At 48.2% G+C, this 18,749-nt stretch overlaps 2 protein-coding genes across 2 annotated transcripts in view; one reads left to right on the top strand and one right to left on the bottom strand.

The window, feature by feature from the left end:
* Positions 1 to 2,118, top strand: part of lhfpl3 (LHFPL tetraspan subfamily member 3) — a 38,522-nt gene extending 36,404 nt beyond the window's left edge. The window contains exons 3-4 of the mRNA XM_076989756.1: positions 106 to 140; positions 522 to 2,118. Of these exons, the coding sequence (XP_076845871.1) occupies positions 106 to 122 (17 nt within the window). The 3' untranslated portion in view covers positions 123 to 140; positions 522 to 2,118. The remainder of the gene's footprint in view (positions 1 to 105; positions 141 to 521) is intronic.
* A 676-nt stretch (positions 2,119 to 2,794) lies between these two features.
* Positions 2,795 to 18,749, bottom strand: part of kmt2e (lysine (K)-specific methyltransferase 2E) — a 40,847-nt gene continuing 24,892 nt past the window's right edge. Inside the window, 18 exon segments of the mRNA XM_076989788.1 lie at positions 2,795 to 4,499; positions 4,501 to 4,611; positions 4,613 to 5,146; positions 5,307 to 5,389; positions 5,505 to 5,587; positions 5,823 to 6,058; positions 7,179 to 7,643; positions 7,730 to 7,786; positions 7,994 to 8,229; positions 8,381 to 8,543; positions 8,847 to 9,146; positions 9,274 to 9,600; positions 10,021 to 10,194; positions 12,069 to 12,167; positions 13,275 to 13,527; positions 14,224 to 14,333; positions 16,979 to 17,096; positions 18,063 to 18,193. Of these exon segments, the coding sequence (XP_076845903.1) occupies positions 4,116 to 4,499; positions 4,501 to 4,611; positions 4,613 to 5,146; positions 5,307 to 5,389; positions 5,505 to 5,587; positions 5,823 to 6,058; positions 7,179 to 7,643; positions 7,730 to 7,786; positions 7,994 to 8,229; positions 8,381 to 8,543; positions 8,847 to 9,146; positions 9,274 to 9,600; positions 10,021 to 10,194; positions 12,069 to 12,167; positions 13,275 to 13,527; positions 14,224 to 14,333; positions 16,979 to 17,096; positions 18,063 to 18,193 (3,864 nt within the window). The 3' untranslated portion in view covers positions 2,795 to 4,115.

Below are 18,749 nucleotides of genomic sequence, written 5' to 3'. Positions count from 1 at the left end.
TGCAAGATGTCGGGGAGAGTCAGCACCTTTCTCATACATTTTGATTATTTTTGATTGTTTGCTATTTAATTCTGTGTGATAACATGTTTTTTTTTTTTTCAACAGAGAGCGGAAATGCATAGCTAGCTGAGGCGTAGGAGGTGAGTGTTAGCACACGCCGACACTCAACTGGGGTCCAGTGAAGCCCCATTTCAAAGGCTCATATTATACAACTCTCCACTGTGAGCCGTCAAGTTTCTCACCCTTTGATCTGTGTGCAAAACCCAATGCTCTCTTCATATGTATGACTGTAGTACATCGTACTGAATGTTAATGAAAACAATAGTTACACAGTATAATGACTAAACTGAAGTATACGTGTTCATACACACAACGACCTGCATGCTCGGTACTCAATTCAGTCCCATCATCCGTGTTAATGTTGCCCCACAGTTTTGAGATTATATCAGTAATCTATGTGTTTAGTTCCCTGTGCCTCAAGACAGGGTGTAATCTCTTATATCCTTTTGCCGTTTTCCCAGGTTGATTTTACCTTGTGAAGGAAAATGCATCCACTGGAATTTGGGGAAACAGAGGGATGAAATGATGGATGAGTGAAAAAGGGGTGGATAAAATCGAGATCAACTGCCAAAGTTCAACCCCTAGCCCACATCAGCTCCTCCAGAGCGTTTCACACACACACACACACACACACACACACACACACACACACACACACACACACACACACACACACACCTCTCCAACCCTGCTGTATTCAAGAACAACGGTACTGGCTGCATATTTGTGGGTTTGGACACTACCCATTCCGTATAAAGGAATACGGTTAAGCTGTTACGACTGATAAAGCCATTACACCACCTGTTGGTCACCTTCAACCACTCTCTCTGACTCTCACTCTCACGGCCACACACAGGACCAAACTAGCACTGAACAAATGCGTGTGTGTGTGTGCGTGTGTGTCTCATGGAGTTTCTTGATTTTACTAACCGACCTGGATCCTCTGAGTCAGAGTGTGTGGTTATGTTGAGTGATATGGTGTAATCTGTGTCTCTATCAGCCACCTCGTGTCCATGCTGAGCGTCACCAAGAAAGCAGCAAGGCCTTAAACGCTTTCAGATGAGCAATAGCACTGGAGAGGACATGGGGACATTACTCCATTACTGTACAGGACACCGGAGGTCTCGCCCCATGACCTCTTCTGTCTTTCAAAAGTAAACAGCTGCAGGAAAAGAAAAATTATCTGTGGTTTAATGAAAGTTACGCATTGAAAGCAGGAAGTTGTTGTAGGCTTTGCTGACTGCTGTTAACGATTGTAAAGAACATGTGGAGACAATAAAATCACGGAGGCAGTAAAGTGATTAAGTGTTTAAGTGTATATCTCAGTCATGTCTCATACAGTAGTCGATGCGTGCGTGCTGTTGTTTTTTGTATTCGTCTCGACTTTGATATTTCCGTCTCGATTTCGTTCTTTGGCTGTGTTATAGTAGAATTGTGTGTGTTATACTTACCATGTGCTGAGCTGGTGCTGTAACGTTATCTTGGTATTGTGGCCAGTGTAATGAGACCAAGCTGTGTGGATGTGCTGCCCAGAACGGTAGCAGTGGAGTTGGTGCAGCGAGCCAACACACGTCTTCAACTCTCACTGGACGTGCAGTATAATGCTGTTATTCTTCAAGTCAAGTGTTTCAATGTCAGAGGGAAAGCTGTTGAAATACTGAGTGTCTGTCTTGTCTGATGGTTCTATATATAAAATGGTAATATCATGTAAATATTACACAGAAATTGTAAATGCATTCTAGAAATTCAATAAGAATCTAAGATGTAAATGAATAAAGATTTTCTCTTGGCAATCTCAGATCAAAATGGTTTTGTTAGAATATTACCCGATTCATTTTTGTGTACAGAACAACATTATGGTCTGCTGAGGTAAGAGAGTAATCAAGTGTTTGTAAACAAATTGAACACACTGGAATGTGGATGCAGACCGAGGGGATGCGCACTAGCACCACCTTGTGGTAGGATGCCTGTAAGACAGTCTTAACATGTCCATCACAAGTCAGTATTGGCTGGAGGCAATTGGCTGGAGGTGTGGTGTCCTGCTGTACAGAATATACATGATTATGACTTACGAGTTTTAATTAAAAAGCAACAAGCAAGACTTTGTGCTACATTTTCCATGTTAATTAAGTTTACACATCATATAAGAAACATCCACCTCAGTTTGTAGACATCTGTTGGTCACAAGGAAAGGCACCACTGAGGATCGTGAAAACAGCACTATTTACCACACTGTTGTGATCCTACAGAATTAATCAGACTCACCTGTTTACCCACAGAGCAACAGCTTTAAAACAAACTGAAACCATCTCTAAAATGGTGTTGGATTAAAGTAATTGTACATGTCTGTTTTCTCACTTGAAGCAGTCTTGGAGGTCATGGAGGTTGTGAGCTGTTTGGGCCCAGATGAAGGCATCTGCTAGAGGTTTCTCCAAGATCATCATCACTTCCATTCATGTGGGCCATAACTTTGGAGTCAGAAGACCAAGGGAGCTTTTAAAAGGATAACTCGGACCTTCTGACCACATGCATGTCCATAACAGAAGTGTACTGAATTAAGTGCTCTTGTGCAGCTGTTAGGTGGCATTCATATCTACCTCCTCAAAGGACTCTCTTGTACATATGGGTATAAGCACCAAATCTCTAGTGGCATCAGACTCAGTAGCTTATTACAAGCATAAATTTGTGCACACACACATGCCCACACACAGAGAAAGGAACCCAGAAGACCATAGGTGGTATAAAACTGTCATTACAGTGATTTATTATAATGAACCATGAAAATATCCAACCAGTGCTGTGTCTGTGAGTGGCTGCTCTTCACACACACACACACACACACACACACACACACACACACACACACACACACACACACACACACACGAATAATAAAAAATGAAAGACAAATAGAATAATCCAGAGAGAAGGAAATTAAAATAGTGCTACAGTTACAGAAACATTCAGCTTTGTGTGGTTGTTGCCAAGAGTGCTCATATTTACAACCATATTCCAAAATGGGATGGGAAATGAAGCATAGAAAAGAAAAGAAGCCAATATTTACACCGGTTTCTGGAGAAAGAAGCCAATATTTACACCTGTTTCTGGAGAAAGAAGCCAATATTTACACCTGTTTCTGGAGAAAGAAGCCAATATTTACACCTGTTTCTGGAGAAAGCTGGAGGAGCCACCTATACATTAAATTACACTTTCTACAAATAACCATTGATATTCAAAAATAAACCGCTTACGGTTAACAGGAACAACCTCCGTCAGGCGGCCCCAGGACAGGCCTGGTTCACTTTACTCCCCCCCCCCCCATACACACACACACACACACACACACGCATGCGCGCGCACACACAGACACACACACACACACACACACACACACACACACACACACACACACACAAGTGCAGGTGTCTGGAGCACTCATGTGTCCTACCAGAAAGGTCTCTCTCAAATTTCTGCAGCTGTGCACAGATATTTTTTTTCTGTTACATGGAGGATTAAAAAAAATAATAATTCTGTATTTTTCCTCTATACAAAAAGCATTTATTTTTGCTATAAATGAACCACTAGATAAAACAAATAAATGGTTGGAGATCTACAGGGAAGAACAGGGGAGGAAAATGGAATGTCCATCGTACGACACTAGCGGAGAGAGAGAGCGAGAGAGAGAGGAGAGAGACTGAATCTGTTCTGTCTGGAAAAAGCTAAAACAAAGGGAAACTAAACAGAAATCTAAGACGACAGACGGATGGGGAGGGGGGGGGGGGTGACTAGGCAGGTGATGAGCACCACTGATCATTCATGTTCATGTTTACATGATGTCTCTCCAGATTGTTCTACAGTCTTGTACTTCAATGTTTTTCTCATTCTGGTTGCTTGAAAGGGCAACTTTTATCTGCCCCGTTCCTGTTTTTCAGTTGGCCAACTGTAAAGGTACATAGAAAATATTTACAGTGGGGTTGAGTTTCCTATGTTACACCGTATCTCCATTGCCTTCGTCTCCGTGCGAGTTCACTCATAGGCAGGCGAGGCGCCCGTAGTCAGTGCCAGCCTGTGCCCATGTACCCGGCATTATGAAAGGCGGCCGAGGACGGAGGAGGGCCTCTGTTGCCGCTGGTGATCTGTGGAGCATTTGGATTGGATGGAGACTGAGGAGGTGGGGTTTGCTGTGGCGGTGGCGGGGGAGGAGGTGGTAACACAGTCTGTTGGTAAGAGGCGGGAGGTACTGAGGGGTTGCTTGCTGCCGATTGGTGGAGCAGAGTTGTTTGGAACCCCCCCATGTTTTGGTAAGGGTGAGGCGCTCCACCAGAGGGGGCCGGCGGTGGGGGCGGGAGCGGCGGAGGGGGCGGGCCTTGCTTGATTGAGAGCAGACTGCTGCCGGTGGGCTGCGGCTGCTGAGAGGCCTGACCCTGGGGGGGCGGGGGGCGGGGGCGGGGGAGGGGCGGAGCTGAGGAGCAGCTGATGCTGCTGGATTGAAGGGGGTTGCAGACTGACGTGCATCAGGGCAGGGGCGGGCTGAGGGTGCGGGGGAGGGGGGCGGCGGGGGAGGGGGCGGAGCCACACTGTTCTGGTAGTGAAGTGTGTGGTGAGGCTGCAACAGCGTCTGGGAGCCGGGAGCAAACGGGGAGGACGCGGCCGGCTTAAACCCGCCGAACGGGGCCGCGGCCGCCTGGGCGGGGAAGTAAGTAGCGGAGGAGGGGGGTGCCGGAGGGGGAGGGGGCGGCGGAGGGGGCGCGCTCTGGGGGCTATACTGGGAGAACGCGGTAGGCCCCGACGAAGCCTGGGGCTGGGTTTGGCTTTGAGTCTGGGCTGAGAGGAAGGCTCTTTGGCCACGGTAGGGCGAACCCTGTGGCTGTGTTTTGGGGGAGGACAGGATAGAGGCGGCGGCGTAGTGGCCCTGAGGGGCCGGAGAGCTGGTGCAGTGCAGCTTGCTGGGCGTCACAGGGGCCGGTTTGGTTAGCGGCAGCTTGGAGGCAGACACCTGGATGGACAACGTCTGGGGCTGGACACGCAACTGAGCTTCACTCTCCTCCTCTTTAGGCCGAAAGGGGCCGGGGCCTGGGGAACAGGACTGAGGAGAGGAGAGGGAGATGTTCAGAGTTCTGAATCTCACACAGTGAGAATGAACTGCATATCCTTATACATTAGCCAAATTTCAGATATTTCAGAACAGACAACTACAGTTCTCCTGTAAGTGGCTCTGGACAGGATCGTGTGAATGAAGATCTTACCCTGTGTGCTGAGGGGCTCTTGCAGCTCTTAGGTGAAGGACATTCCCTCACTTGGACATCACCAGCTTCCAAATCTACTCCATCTGCCGAAAAGGCAAACACTTTACGATAAGACGATACGGTCATCAGCGATCATGAAATAGGAAACACAGATCAAACGCTGGTGTGAACTGATGGCTGTGGTAGGGTGCGTCTCACCTGGGTCCTTGCGATGGTCGCTCAGCAGCAGGGCCCTGTGGTAGCCGCGCTCCCGTGCCTGCTCCACCGAGGTTGAAGACGTCCTGAGAACAGAGCCAAGACACAACTACTCAAAGCTCACCACAGCAGCGTCCAGAGGTGAACAACACTCGTCACTGTAATAAAGTGCCCTGTGTCGTAGCTCTCGTAGGCAACCTTCAGTCCTAGACGTCACACGTCGTGTTATATATTAGTTTGTTTCAAATACATCAAGATTTTACGTCTTGGAAATGGTCCTATACTGAAGCCCTGTGGCACTCCAAAGAGGCTGGAACGTACCACTGTCCCTCTCCCCCCTCTCGCTCCCCCTGTGAGGGGGCTTCAGGGTCCTCGTTGGGCTGCGGGGTCCTGGGCGCCAGAGTAATCACAGGACCGGAGGACTCGGGAGCCATTTCTACAGCGACGGGGAACACGTCCACCAGGGGCGCTGTGGACACAGGAGAACCGCACTCCACCTTGGAGCCACCGCTGCGTCGAGCTTCACGCTGCCGCTTCCTGTACTCCAGCAGAGACACCTGGAGGAGGACAAACACGGTGAGACACGGCAGAGCTGGAGGACAAACTTCCCTGTCCACTTCCCTCATTACGCAAGACCGACAGACTAGGGACAAGAAGCCAGAGGAAGGACAGAGTCCAGCTGCTGAAATCATTCAGTAGCGCATCGAGTCCATGTCTACGTCTATAGTACTTGCACTTGTAATCCATCTACTCTTGTATCCTAAAAATTAGGGGTGTCACGATTTCGATATTAAAGCCTCGAAGTCAAAAAGAGGATCGATGATTCCTCCCTCTAAGCTACGTAAGCACCCACACTACAAACTAGACACGTCGCGAGGGTCCGCGTGCCGAAAATGACAATCGCGGTGGCTCCGCCCGTGCGCGCTGGGGAATCGCAAGGTCGTGCACATCTCGAATTTTGTAACTTCGTGCATGCTGCGCTTCAGCACAATAAACCTTTACAGTAATGATTCGAAATAATTTGCTTTTTCCATCACATTATTTAATGGTTGTTTATTTTCAAAACGACCAATCTTAAAGTCTTTGTCCTGGAATTACAAGAGGCCTGTATTTGTTAACGTAATACAAGAAAACTGTTCAGTCAGACAGCTATTTGTTGTGAAACGAAGTGCTAAATTCCAGCACTTTTCAAACCTGGAACACAATGCAACATTAATTTTCGTCATGTAAATGTTCCTTCCCCTGTTTTTGAGGGGTGTTTCTTTATACTACCACATAGACTAATCTAAAACTGGCCTAGGCCTCTCTGCTGTAAATCGAGAATCGAATCGTGACCCTAAATTCGGAAATACAATCGAATCGAAGATTTAGAGAACCCTACTAAAAATGCAAAGCAGCACTCTCTGCTTTTGATAATTCTTAAATATATAAAACACTCGGTGCAGGTCAAGTGCGCGCACGCACACACACACACACACACACACACACACACACACACACACACACACACACACACACACACACACACTCTCTCTCTCTCTCTCTCTTGTGGTTTATGAAAGCCAAATTGGATCTTCCTTCAATCCCTGATGGGTGGTGAAATTAGACGTGAGGTTTGGAATACATTTCCTACCTCACCCCATTCCTGTCACACTACATTTCAGAATAGCATCTCACCTTTTTCTTCTGTGGGGGGTTCTGCACGGTTCCTCCGCCCTCTCCGCCCTCCCCACTAAGCGAGCGGCTGAAGGCCATGCCCCCTGGCTCCTCGCTGCAGGGGTAGTAAGGCGGCCCCTCGCCGAAGCTCCCCGCGACCGCGGCGTCGGGTCTGAAGGCCCCCATCTCCAGCGTGTGGGAGGGGGTGAGGTCCCTCAGGTTGGAGTTGATGGGCGAGAAGGACAGGCCCCCGCGCTCCGGACTCTTCATCCACGGGAGGAAGGACGACGTCGGCGTGTCGGACGTGGAGGGGGCCTCCGTGCTGCCTTCTGCCTCCATGCACTCGTCCCCTGCCGGATCCTGAGGCTCGTGGAGGGAGGTGTCGGGGCTCTGGGGACCCGCCGGCTTCGCTGGGTCTTGTGGAGTGGTTTCAGGAACCGGGAGCCTTTTACTGGGACAGGCGGACACTGAGGGAGGACGCTCAGCCTGGAACACACCAGCAGTACATAAATACAAACATATAGACTGACATGTGTATACATACACGGAGATGAGTTAGTGAGTCGTCTGACCTCTTGTGTACTGGATCGTCTACTCGTCTCTGGAGAGCTTTCTATAGAAGACTCACTCTGTAGATTTGCATAGAATTAAAGGTGAACACAATGCCATGTGAAAATTGTACATGCATACAAAAAATTATAATAAATAATAAAGTGTGTGTGTGTGTGAAAAGTGTGTGTGAATAGATTTGATAAATCTAGAAGTGGCTGGAAAGGAGCTCGGTGTTGGGGTGTGTGTGCATGTTGGGTTTGCTTGTAGCATGTGTGTGTTCTTACTTCCTGCGGCGTGGTGTGTGATGGGTTTTGAGAGATGTGCGTGGGCGTAGAAGGCTCCGTGCCGGGCTCGTCCGGGCGGTTCCGAGGCGGGGTGGCCAGCAGCTGGGGGGTCCCGGGGGCGTCGGGGGGCTCGGCCCGGGTCGGGGTGGCACACGGGGATGCGTATGGGGTGGACGTGTCCGACATGCACGAGTCTAGGGGACACAACCGCCGCTTCTTCAGAGGGGTGGGCAGCTCTGTGAACATCATTAAAACAATCATTTTCAGTGGCCGTGTCCCTGGTGGGAATGTAATTAAACCACAAATAAAAATAAATAGGGAAAGAAATGAACAAAACTATAAAAGTAAAAAAAAAAAAAGAAAAGAGTGAGAGCTACTGTCACATACCTGGACACGCAACAGGCAGAGAGCAGCTGCCGTTGATGGGGAGGGGGCTGTCTGACTCTCCGTTGATGGGGGGGCTCAGTGGCCCCTCGCTGGGGATCAGGAGGGCTGTGCTGTTCCCAGGACTCATGGAGCCCTCTTCTTCTAACGCCTGCTTTAGCCAGCGCTGCACAGAGCAACACGCAGGCAAACGGTCCAGAAAGAGCAGAACCAGAACCTGTGATCTTCACCGCTGAACACCTGAGACCTTCCTGAGACCTTCCTGAGACCTTCCTGAGACCTTCCTGAGACCTGGACTATTTACTTAATTTACATTTACTCATACACCATACACTACACCAAAGTTTACACTTGATTTTCAACTCGGTCTTGCACGACTGCGTTTGTGCTTTTTAGGTCAGCAGCACCCGGGAGCCCAGAGCCGTACGGAGGCCCGGCAGCCACGTACGGAGGCCCGGCAGACACGTACCTTCTTGCAGGAGCCGGAGGTGGGCGGGGTTTCGAGCAGCTCACGCGAGCGGCGCCGACCCGTGGGCACTCCGGGTGCGCTGGGACTCCGGCTGGCCAGGAAGGGCGAGGAGAAGCGTACGTAGTGCTTGGGGGTGCTGTAGACGTGGGGGCTGCAGGCCATGCCCGGCAGGGAGTTGAGCTGCGTGGCCAGAACCTCGGGGTCACTGCTGATACGCAGGGGGCGCTCGGGGACGGGCTCGGGCGTGCGGGGGCACACACGCTCCTGCTTCTCCACACACATCCACTCACTCACCAAGTGCTGAGAGACAGAACAGATATACAGTCAGTGCACACACACACACACACACACACACACACACACACACACACACACACACACACACACACACACACACCTCAAAAACAGCTGTGTGTTCTTGCTTCACCTTTTTAGTTTTGGGGTACTTGTGCCCGCTCCTGCAGGGGGGCGCGGGGGAGGCGCTGTGGGGGGGGCTGGCGTCGGGGGCGTGCACGGGCGGGGCCTCGGCCTCCGGGGCTGCGGGCGGCTCCCCGTCCTGCACGTCTCCGGCCAGCGGGTCCAGGGTGTCGGCGGGCGAGCCGGGCAGCAGGTCCGAGCAGGCGCTGGCCGTGCGAGTGCGGCGCCTCTGCTGGCCGATGTGCGTGCGGTTGCGGGAGAAGCTCTTGCGCTGCTTGCTCCTGCTGACCTTGGCCGGTCTCGGTCCCACCTCCTCCTTCACCATCTCCATCAACGGCTGGAGGACACAACCACGCCATCGGCAAGTCAACTCGGGTCAAGATTTACTAGCCAGTAAAGAGCAATTATTTGAGCAGTTTCAAAATATCCTTATTTAGAATACCTGTTTTTTAATCTGGGATCTGGACCCTTACGATTGTAAAGCTTTGTGAAAATGTGTTGTAAAAAGTGTTATGTAAGTAAACTGACTGACTTTTAATGACTGCTAATAGCAATCGATCTACACTGAACAGCCATTTGTGCGTCATCACCAGCTATGTTTAATTTTTGATTCATTTCAAATCTCTTTTGCTCATTGATCTCATCTGCAGCGTGTAATGTGAAGTGTGTGTTCTAAGTGCATTTAATGTACTTTATATCCAATACTGCAGGGCTCATGTCTGAGGCTCCAGTGAAGAGCTGGAGTGTGCAGGCCTACCGGAGGTGGTGTCTCCATCTCTGGGGTGGCAGGGGGCTCTTCTTTGATGTCACTGCGCGCGGCCACCTCACCCTTGGTACCGATCCTCTCCAACGCCTGCTCACGACGCTTCTCTCTCTTCTCCATGCGGGCGAACGCCTGCAAAATGGCCTCCATCTTCCTCTCCTCACGTGTCTGAGCAGATAGAGAGAAAGAGAGGGAGAGAGGGAAAGAGAGAGAGAAGGATACGTGAACGATGGAAGAGAGTTATGAAGACGGCTAGCCGGACAGCGCACACAGGAGACCAGCAGCAGAGAGGAGGACAGAGGACAGACAGCACCAGAGCCTGAGGGAGCAAACGACAACAACACATTCTTTGGTTGTGAGAGAAATGTGTAGAAAGCAAGCTTAATTTTATTAAATAGCCAAAGACAGAGTCTGGGTCCAGCAGCAGTTTCAGGGAATACCAAGTTTTAATTGTTCACATTTTCGCTCCAAAGCTTCAACACCGAAAAGAGCTCCAGTAATTTCAGTGTACTACACACACACACACCGACTCAAACACAAAGGACATAAAGGAAGAGGACATGTCTTCATTTGTGCGACACCTCAGACACGTCGAGGGTGCAGTTCTACGGAGGTAGTGTTTCAATAACCCTGCAGCCAGGTGTCCGCTGCTAGCCAGCCCTTGTACGCGAGTGTCTGGCCAGACCCGAGACCCAAGCTCTGCCGCTGTTAGCAGTAACTTTGCACTGCAGGTCAGGCGAGGTGTGGGCTAACCGCAGAGGTACTGTACTTTTATTTGCTGAAAGGGGCTGAATGTCTTTGGAGTCAACGCTTCCAGCCGAGGAGGCCTGAAGCATCTCAGTAATCTCTCGGTCACTCCCGGGGACGATACTCGAGGGGCAACTTCACTGCTGTTCACCACAGCTTTGTTTGGGTGCCTGACATATTTTCAGATTCCCAAAGAACCCAAAGACTGGTTAAAAAACGAGACTGGGTTAACTAATCAACATGCCCCAATCTCTGTACTGACAAGAGTTTTCATCAGAGATATTATTACATCCAAATATGAGTAGCACAATGCAGGCAGTTTTTTTTTATATAATAATTCTTGTGTTAAAGCTGGTATTGATTTGTATTGGTTTGGCACCTTAACACGGATTTACTATTGTTTTTAAACCCTGCTCAGAGAGTGTAGCCTCTGGCCCCATGATTATGACTCAGCACTTCACACCATTTATTTGTGCTTTCAGAGAACACGAGAGAGAGAGAGAGAGAGAGAGAGAGAGAGAGAGAGAGAGACAGAGAGAACTAGCAACCATACGGGATGTGTTCCTGTCTTCTTTAGGGCAGGGTGTCGGTGGGAGGAAGCTACCCTCTGCTCCTTTGAGACGGTCAGGCTGGTGACTTTATGAGAGGGAGCTGTTTTAACACAGCTTCAGTGACGGGTTACTCAGCAGAGACCTCATGGTCTCGAGACAAACACCACAGGAAACGTAACAACATTTCTGTGTTTTCCCTGCTCTGATACACACAACCTGCAAATAAATGGCCTGACAATGAGCATGAAGTGATAATTAACCAGTGACTGAAATCATGTGTGTTAGAGCAAGGAAAACCCATCTACAGTTCTCGTACAGCTGATAACACCGTATACCAAAGCAAGCATCACTGGCAGTGACGGCCCTGGATCAGAGTTCCCCTCAAACACGTCCCCCCCAACAAAACATGTAATCGCAGCATGAAACCCTGCAGGAACGAATGAGAAGGAAGAAGGTGAGAAAATGAGGTGAGGTGGGGGGGGGGTGTCTCCCGGGGCAACGGCATCATGGGTGAGGCTACACAGCAGCAGTGGAGGACGCACTAGCGAGGGCAGCAGGGGGCAGTAGTGAGCGCCTCAGAGGAAGGAAAGCTTAAGAGACCTGGTGGCATGGCCTCCTCCAAAATAACACACACACACACACACACGTGCGCACACGACAGGGCGAGAGGGAGGAGCAGAAGGGGGGGCGGAGCTCCACAGTCATCGCCATGGCCACGGACATGATCTCCCCCAACACACTTACCATCTTCCTACTCCTCTCTGCAATGTGCTCCTCTGACTCCATGTCTACGTCATTGCTAATGGAGGTTTTCTCTTCTAGATCCTCAATTAACTCAGGATCCTGCAAGAGGGGGAAAGGTGACCCCTTATTCACACAGACCAGGAGAGGAGGAAGAGGAGGGAGGGAGAGGAGGAAGAGGAAGGCAATGGGAGAATGAGGGGGATAGTCCAGCTCTGATCGGATAGGCCCGCTGCTGGGTCTCTTTATTTCATAAAAAGTAAGAAAATCTCTGCACACTTTTATCGCTGTCAAAAATCGCCCTTCCACACAGTAATGACCAATGAGTAAAGACGTGAATCAGCTGCTTAATGAATCGGTGTCACAGACGTGTGTTTAGGGCTCCTGTTCCTCCTGTTCCTCCAGTGTAAAATCAAAAGAGCTTGAAATTTAATACAATCTGTACAGAATCATTTTCACAACAGTGAAACGAACCACTGGCAATTTTGAATGCTGTCTGGTGAAATCAAGCAGTCGGGACCTCGTTCCTACCAGCAACACAGCGATCACACACCAGCTACACAACCTGAACATTACCAACAGGTTGGAAACTGCTTTCAGACTCAAGCTGGTTCCATGTTAACCTACGAAGTCCAAACAGGCACAGATTTGGATTGTATTCAGCCGTGAACCGTGGTGGGGCAAAGCTGCGGACGGCCGTGCTCAGGATCCGTGGTGTTTCCGTGCGGTCCGGCTGCTCAACTATCTGTTCTGCCAGTCGTGTCAGGGAAGCGGTTCAAAGGCACAGCGGCCCGGTGGTTAAGCGGTTCCACTGCGGCTCTAGAGGACCGGGCCTTCACGTCCAGCACCCGCAGCGTTTCCAGGGTGTAGCGGGTGTAGCGCGACAGTCACCCCGGCTCTGCTCGCCACACCAACAGCCAGAGTGGACAGTGTGACCGTCATGCAGCAGTCACAGCAGCAAAAGTGGAGCTTTGCTCGCCATCGATAAAAGGAGGAAGAAAAGAACGGACAGCAGGACAAAATAAAAAACCCAAATCAAAAGAAAAAAGGTCAAACGAAATACCGATTCACATGCAATACCAAATGCTGTGTGAGTGAAACAAACAGTGAAACAGTGAAATGGGGGTGAGTTCATGCTGTTGTATATGTGAAGGTGGAGGTGAGTGAACTCATGGTGTGTGTGTGGGTGTGTGCGTCCAGCCACACTACCTGGTTGTTGGAGATGGACACGCGTAGAGGAGAGAGCTTCCTCTGTTTGCCATCGCTAGGCACTTTTCCCTTGGGGCCGTCGCAGTCCAGCGTGAGGTTCTGGTTCTGCCCGCTCTCATCCCGCACCACCGGGTCTTTGTCCCTGCGGCCCCGACGTCGTGTGGCTGAGCCCAGGTTCTCCGTGGGTTCCAGGTTGTGCTTGAGCACGGGGCATTCCTGGCTCCCCCGACACGCACAGTCAACTTTGTACTTACTAGACACAAGAGGACAGAAGGACTTCAGGTCAGAGACAGAAGACTCTGAGAGACACAAGCCACAATACACAGTGTCCAAACATTCCCCAACACAGATGTTATATATAAACCTTGTGCGCATAGCAAAAAGTCACATCGAACTTCTTTCATCTTTAAACTCAAGGTAAACCTTCATCTTTGAACCAATGAACCAGGTTCATTTTGTGAATATGATATTAATCAATTAACTAAACCAATAAAAATGACTACATGCCCTGTGAATGGCTTTCCTGTTGTAAAAAACTGTAAATGCCTGCTGTATAAACGTTTTTCCAGTTAGGGTTAGCATAACCGTAGCCCTAACCCTAAGCGTTGGCCTTTATTAGATCAGTTGCATCTGTGGAAACCTTCTCACTTACACACTTCTGAAGAGCAGTAATGCCTACACTACTGCCCCGAGACATGACCTTCAGGCCAACAAGGTCATGGTCTTACTCTACCTGACATGACCTTCAGGCCAACAAGGCCCTGGTCTTACTCTACCTGACATGACCTTCAGGCCCACAAGGCCCTGGTCTTACTCTACCTGACATGACCTTCAGGCCCACAAGGTCATGGTCTTACTCTACCTGACATGACCTTCAGGCCCACAAGGCCCTGGTCTTACTCTACCTGACCTTCGTGAACACGTGTTGAAGCATCTGCCTCCAGCTTACCAGCTGCCGTAGTCGTAGTCGAAGCCAATGGTGATCTCGCTGCCCTTGGCTATGGACCTCAGAGAGTAGATGTAGAGGTGCAGCATGCCGTCCTCGATCACGTGACGCACCTAAGAGCAGGACGGGCATTTACACGGTGGACACAGAGCCTCCAGCTCTCACTCTCAAGCCCCCGGGGCAGTAACGGAGCGAATAACCGCCCCCTTCTGCTTCATTAGGGGTGTGTAATGGGCCCAACCAATCAGGGCCCAATATTCAAGACGTTCCTGGTTATCCAAACCGGCACTTTTGAACTTCTTTGCTGATAAAAGTGTTTTATGTGCAAAATGATGTAACCGTGGCCTGGTCCAATATCCCACCAACAGCGTTACTGGATTAGATGAAATGCGAATGACTCATTTGCTCACTGGAAACGTGGACCACACGTCGAGTAAATCTGATAAAAGATGTTTATCGGCATTTGTGATAAACGCTGGGCTGACGTGAATGACTGCCACAGTATATTTTGCTGCTTTTGTTCCGAATCACATTATAGCCGAACAAACAAACGTACACTATCCTAACAAATACAGCTCGTGCTTGAAACGACACATTTGTTTGGTGAGAGTGATGTGGTGTGTAGACCCATACTGCTTCTTCTGCAGGTTCAAATGAGTTTGGAGCGTGTGCTCCTAAAGCCCAATTAATACCAGGGGAGATGTGGTGGGCGTGGCCAGCTGCACACCATCACACACTGGACCACAGGAACCTGTGTGTGTAGGGACTAGGGCTGCACGATTAATCGTATTTTTATCGTTATCGCGATGTGAAGTTTCACGATAAACACATCGAAAGAGCCACGATAACTCCTTGAATAACAGCAAACTCAAATTGCATTATCCTCGTCCAGCAATAGAGGGAGCTATTTGCGCTGCAGACTATGATCACGTGACGTAAGTAGGCAAGAGGCAGAGTGAGGTGAACACGCTCATCAGACACACGATTTGGTCTAAGCCTGGTTTACACTTGACGCAAAATAATGTAATCGCGGTGGCTTCGCCCGCGCTGTCGATTCAAGAGGTCAAGCACCTCTCGAATTTTGTAAGTTCGCGCACGCCGCATCTCAGCGCAATGAGAACAGTCATGTTTGCCGGGTTCATACACCTATACAAGGTGGATTTCAAGCACTTGTACATCACTTTCAAGGTCCATTTCAATATTTCCCAGCACGTTAAACTTAATTAAGTTAAATATTTATACACATACTCTAAATGATTCGAAATAATTCGCTTTTTTTTATCACATTATTTAGTGGTTGTTTATTTTCAAAACGCCCAATCTTAACGTCTTCATGTTCTCTCATGTTTCGTCTTGGAATTACAAGAGGCTCGTATTTGTTAACGTAATACAAGAAAACTGTTCAGTCAGACAGATATTTGTTGTGAAACGAAGTAGTTACAATTTCAAGCATTTTCAAGTACTTTAGCCCCCCCCCTGTATTTGAGGGGTGTTTTTTATACTACTAGACCTACATATCGATTTGGACAACACTGCAAAGAATGTGACGCAGCAAGATTAAACACTTCCGCCGTTCGCGGAGGTTCACGCGAGGTGTGCGGAGTCACGTGCTACGGTCACTCACGAAAGTATAAACCTAGATTGAATCTATTGTTGAATAAACCTGCAAAATATTTGGAATTATTCTGGATTCATTACACAGTAAAAAACAAAACAAATTAATGTGCTGCTGTTCAGAGAGACACTACATTTCTGTATTTTAATCTTAATTTATCGTGGTTCACATCGATATCGGGATATCCAACAATGTTATCGCACATCGCAATTCTAGTCCATATCGTGCACCCCTAGTAGGGACAGAGGGAAACACTCTCGCACTGACAAGAATGGGGAGCAGCACACAAGCCTAGTCTTCTAAAAAGAGCCTCAAATCTGCGAACAACTCGGTAAAGGTGACCTGGTTTCATTTAGATCAGCTTAAACCTAAAGTTCAAACTGATAAATAATACAAAAAAATACATACATACACTACCCTAGAAATTTCTGAAGGTTTGTATTTAGGTAAAAATGTATATTAAATGTGAAATATAATCTAGACTACACATTTTCTGTTTTGAATAAGGACTAAGATTGTGTGAGATAGTAAGAACTTTGTAAGAATTTTGTAATGTTTCTGGGCCAAAACCGCTGGTTTGCTGTGTGTCAAGCAATACAACCTGAGCCCAAGTGTGTTTCTGCATTAGCTGTGATGTTTGCTGTGGGCTGTGGTGATGCATGTGACCGCTACAGACACTACACTGATTAACATGGACGCCACACAGACACTGTGGGTCACACACACTATGCAGTCTCAGCTCCCGAACAGCGTACCACCAGTTATTTGTACAAAAAAATAAAACAAAAAACAGCCTGTTGAGCAACTGTTTCCTGTAATTGTCATTGTGATTTGGGAAGCTGTTTGTTATTAGTAAATTCAATTATTTAGCTTTATCTATTTAAGACCACTTTAAGATGTTAAAAACAGCTCAATTAATTTAATATTTTATAATACATATTTCATGAGTTGTGAGAAGAGTTGCATTCTAGTATTCACACTGCAAACAACAAATTAATGGTAAATGTATAACGTCCGCAAATATTGGCTGTGTCCTTGTGTCCTTATCACTCATGAAAATAATATATCATTGATATTACTCACAGGATACAGTAAACTTACTATCCAAGTTAAAGTGGAGCGTGTGTTTTGAAGGACACTCACCTCTGCGTTGGGGATGCAGGAGCGTCGGATGAAGCGTGCTTCGTTTCCAAAGCTGCGTGCATCTACACACATCTCCAAACCATCAAACTTGGAGTAGAACAACACAAACGGGTAAGGCCTGCAAGCACAAGATCCCAGGAGAAGCATTTCAACTGCCTGCGTTATTTTTATTATTAACAACCAATTTCAAAAATATTGATTCATCTGAATAACTTGCAATGTTTTCAAGGCATTTTCACATATTTGGTGAAATACCTCTATTTCGTTTGTTTTTTATTGTTGTTAACACAGACAGAAGAGCCAGCGTGGTGGGTGTTGGAGTGAAGGTGTTGATGAGGACCGTGTGTTTGGCCCAGCTCATACCACAAGGCAGACAGCCAGCCCAGAATACAACGTGCCAAGGAGATTTACCCCTCACACTCCCACCATACTGGGGTACTTGTCACAGTCAGGATCAAGGATTAACTACCATGGGGGGCAGTCATGGTCCTGTGGTAGGGAACTGGTCTTGTGACCAGAGGGTCATGGGTTCGATTCCCAGACCTGAGGCCATGACTGAGGTGCCCTTGAGCAAGGCACCTAACCCCAACTGCTCCCCGGGCGCCGGGCTAGGGCTGCCCACCGCTCTGGGCACGTGTGATCCACAGCCCCCTAGTAATCACTGTGTGTGTGTGTGTGTGTGTGTTCTAACAGCACAGATGGGTAAATGCAGAGGACAAATTTTGATTGGGGTCTAAATCATGATTGACAACTCTAATTTTAATCTTAAACCTAACCATAACCTGACCTTAAATTTAAGATGCATCCTCAAATAAATATATAAACTATAATTATAAATATATATAAAATATGCTTTCCTACATAAAAACATACTAAACATTTTTTAAAGCATGTTTAGCCCCCCCCCCCCCAAATAAATAAATATAACTCAAATAAACCCCCCCTCAAATAAATATATAAACTATAATTATAAATATATATAAAATATGCTTTCCTACATAAAAACATACTAAACATTTTTTAAAGCATGTTTAGCCCCCCCCCCGTGTCTCGGGTGGGCGTGTCTCGGGTGGGCGTGTCTCACCTCTTGAAGAAGTATCCGTTGGCCTCAAACTGCTGTTGGAGCATGAACTTGCCCCGGTACTCTATGATGAGAGCGTCGGAGGCCAAGTCCCGCGCCGCCCGCAGAATACGCTTATTCTTCTGCACGTAGCTCTGTGGTGACAGGAAGACGGAGAGAAAAGACCTGATCAGCCACAGAGGCGTGACTACAACAATAACACTACCAATAATAATACCATTAACAACTAAATACAATACACCTAAATGAGCTGGAAGATTCTTTGTGTAAATGTGCTGAGATTGTGAGTGGCTGGGAGAGAGGGTACCAGGTACCAGTCTGAACGTGTGAGCACTGCTTCATACTGACTGGAGCTAGGAAGGGCTGAACACTCTGGGCTGGACGGTACCGGTACATCCCAGTGGTCCAGACGCAGCAGTGTGCTGTGGTGTCTAAGCCCAGCACTCAACACATGTCAATATGAGTTCACAGAAGGTCTAAGTGCAAAGTGCGAACCACATAAACACCAAGGAAGTCCCATCTACGCTTGTCGGCAGCTACTTAAATACACTCGCTAGTATTTAAAACACATTCCACCTTGTTCACATTAAAATGCAGTGCTCATTTCTATTAAAACCAACACTAGGCTGCATCCGCCTGTTCATACCCACTGCGACTACACAGATAAGAGTTGACTTTGGTAGTAACAAG

This window comes from Brachyhypopomus gauderio, unplaced genomic scaffold (assembly GCF_052324685.1).
Source record: "Brachyhypopomus gauderio isolate BG-103 unplaced genomic scaffold, BGAUD_0.2 sc70, whole genome shotgun sequence".
Lineage (NCBI taxonomy): Eukaryota > Metazoa > Chordata > Actinopteri > Gymnotiformes > Hypopomidae > Brachyhypopomus > Brachyhypopomus gauderio.
The sequence above is the reverse complement of the archived record's forward strand: the minus strand, read 5'-3'. Positions and strand labels throughout refer to the sequence as shown.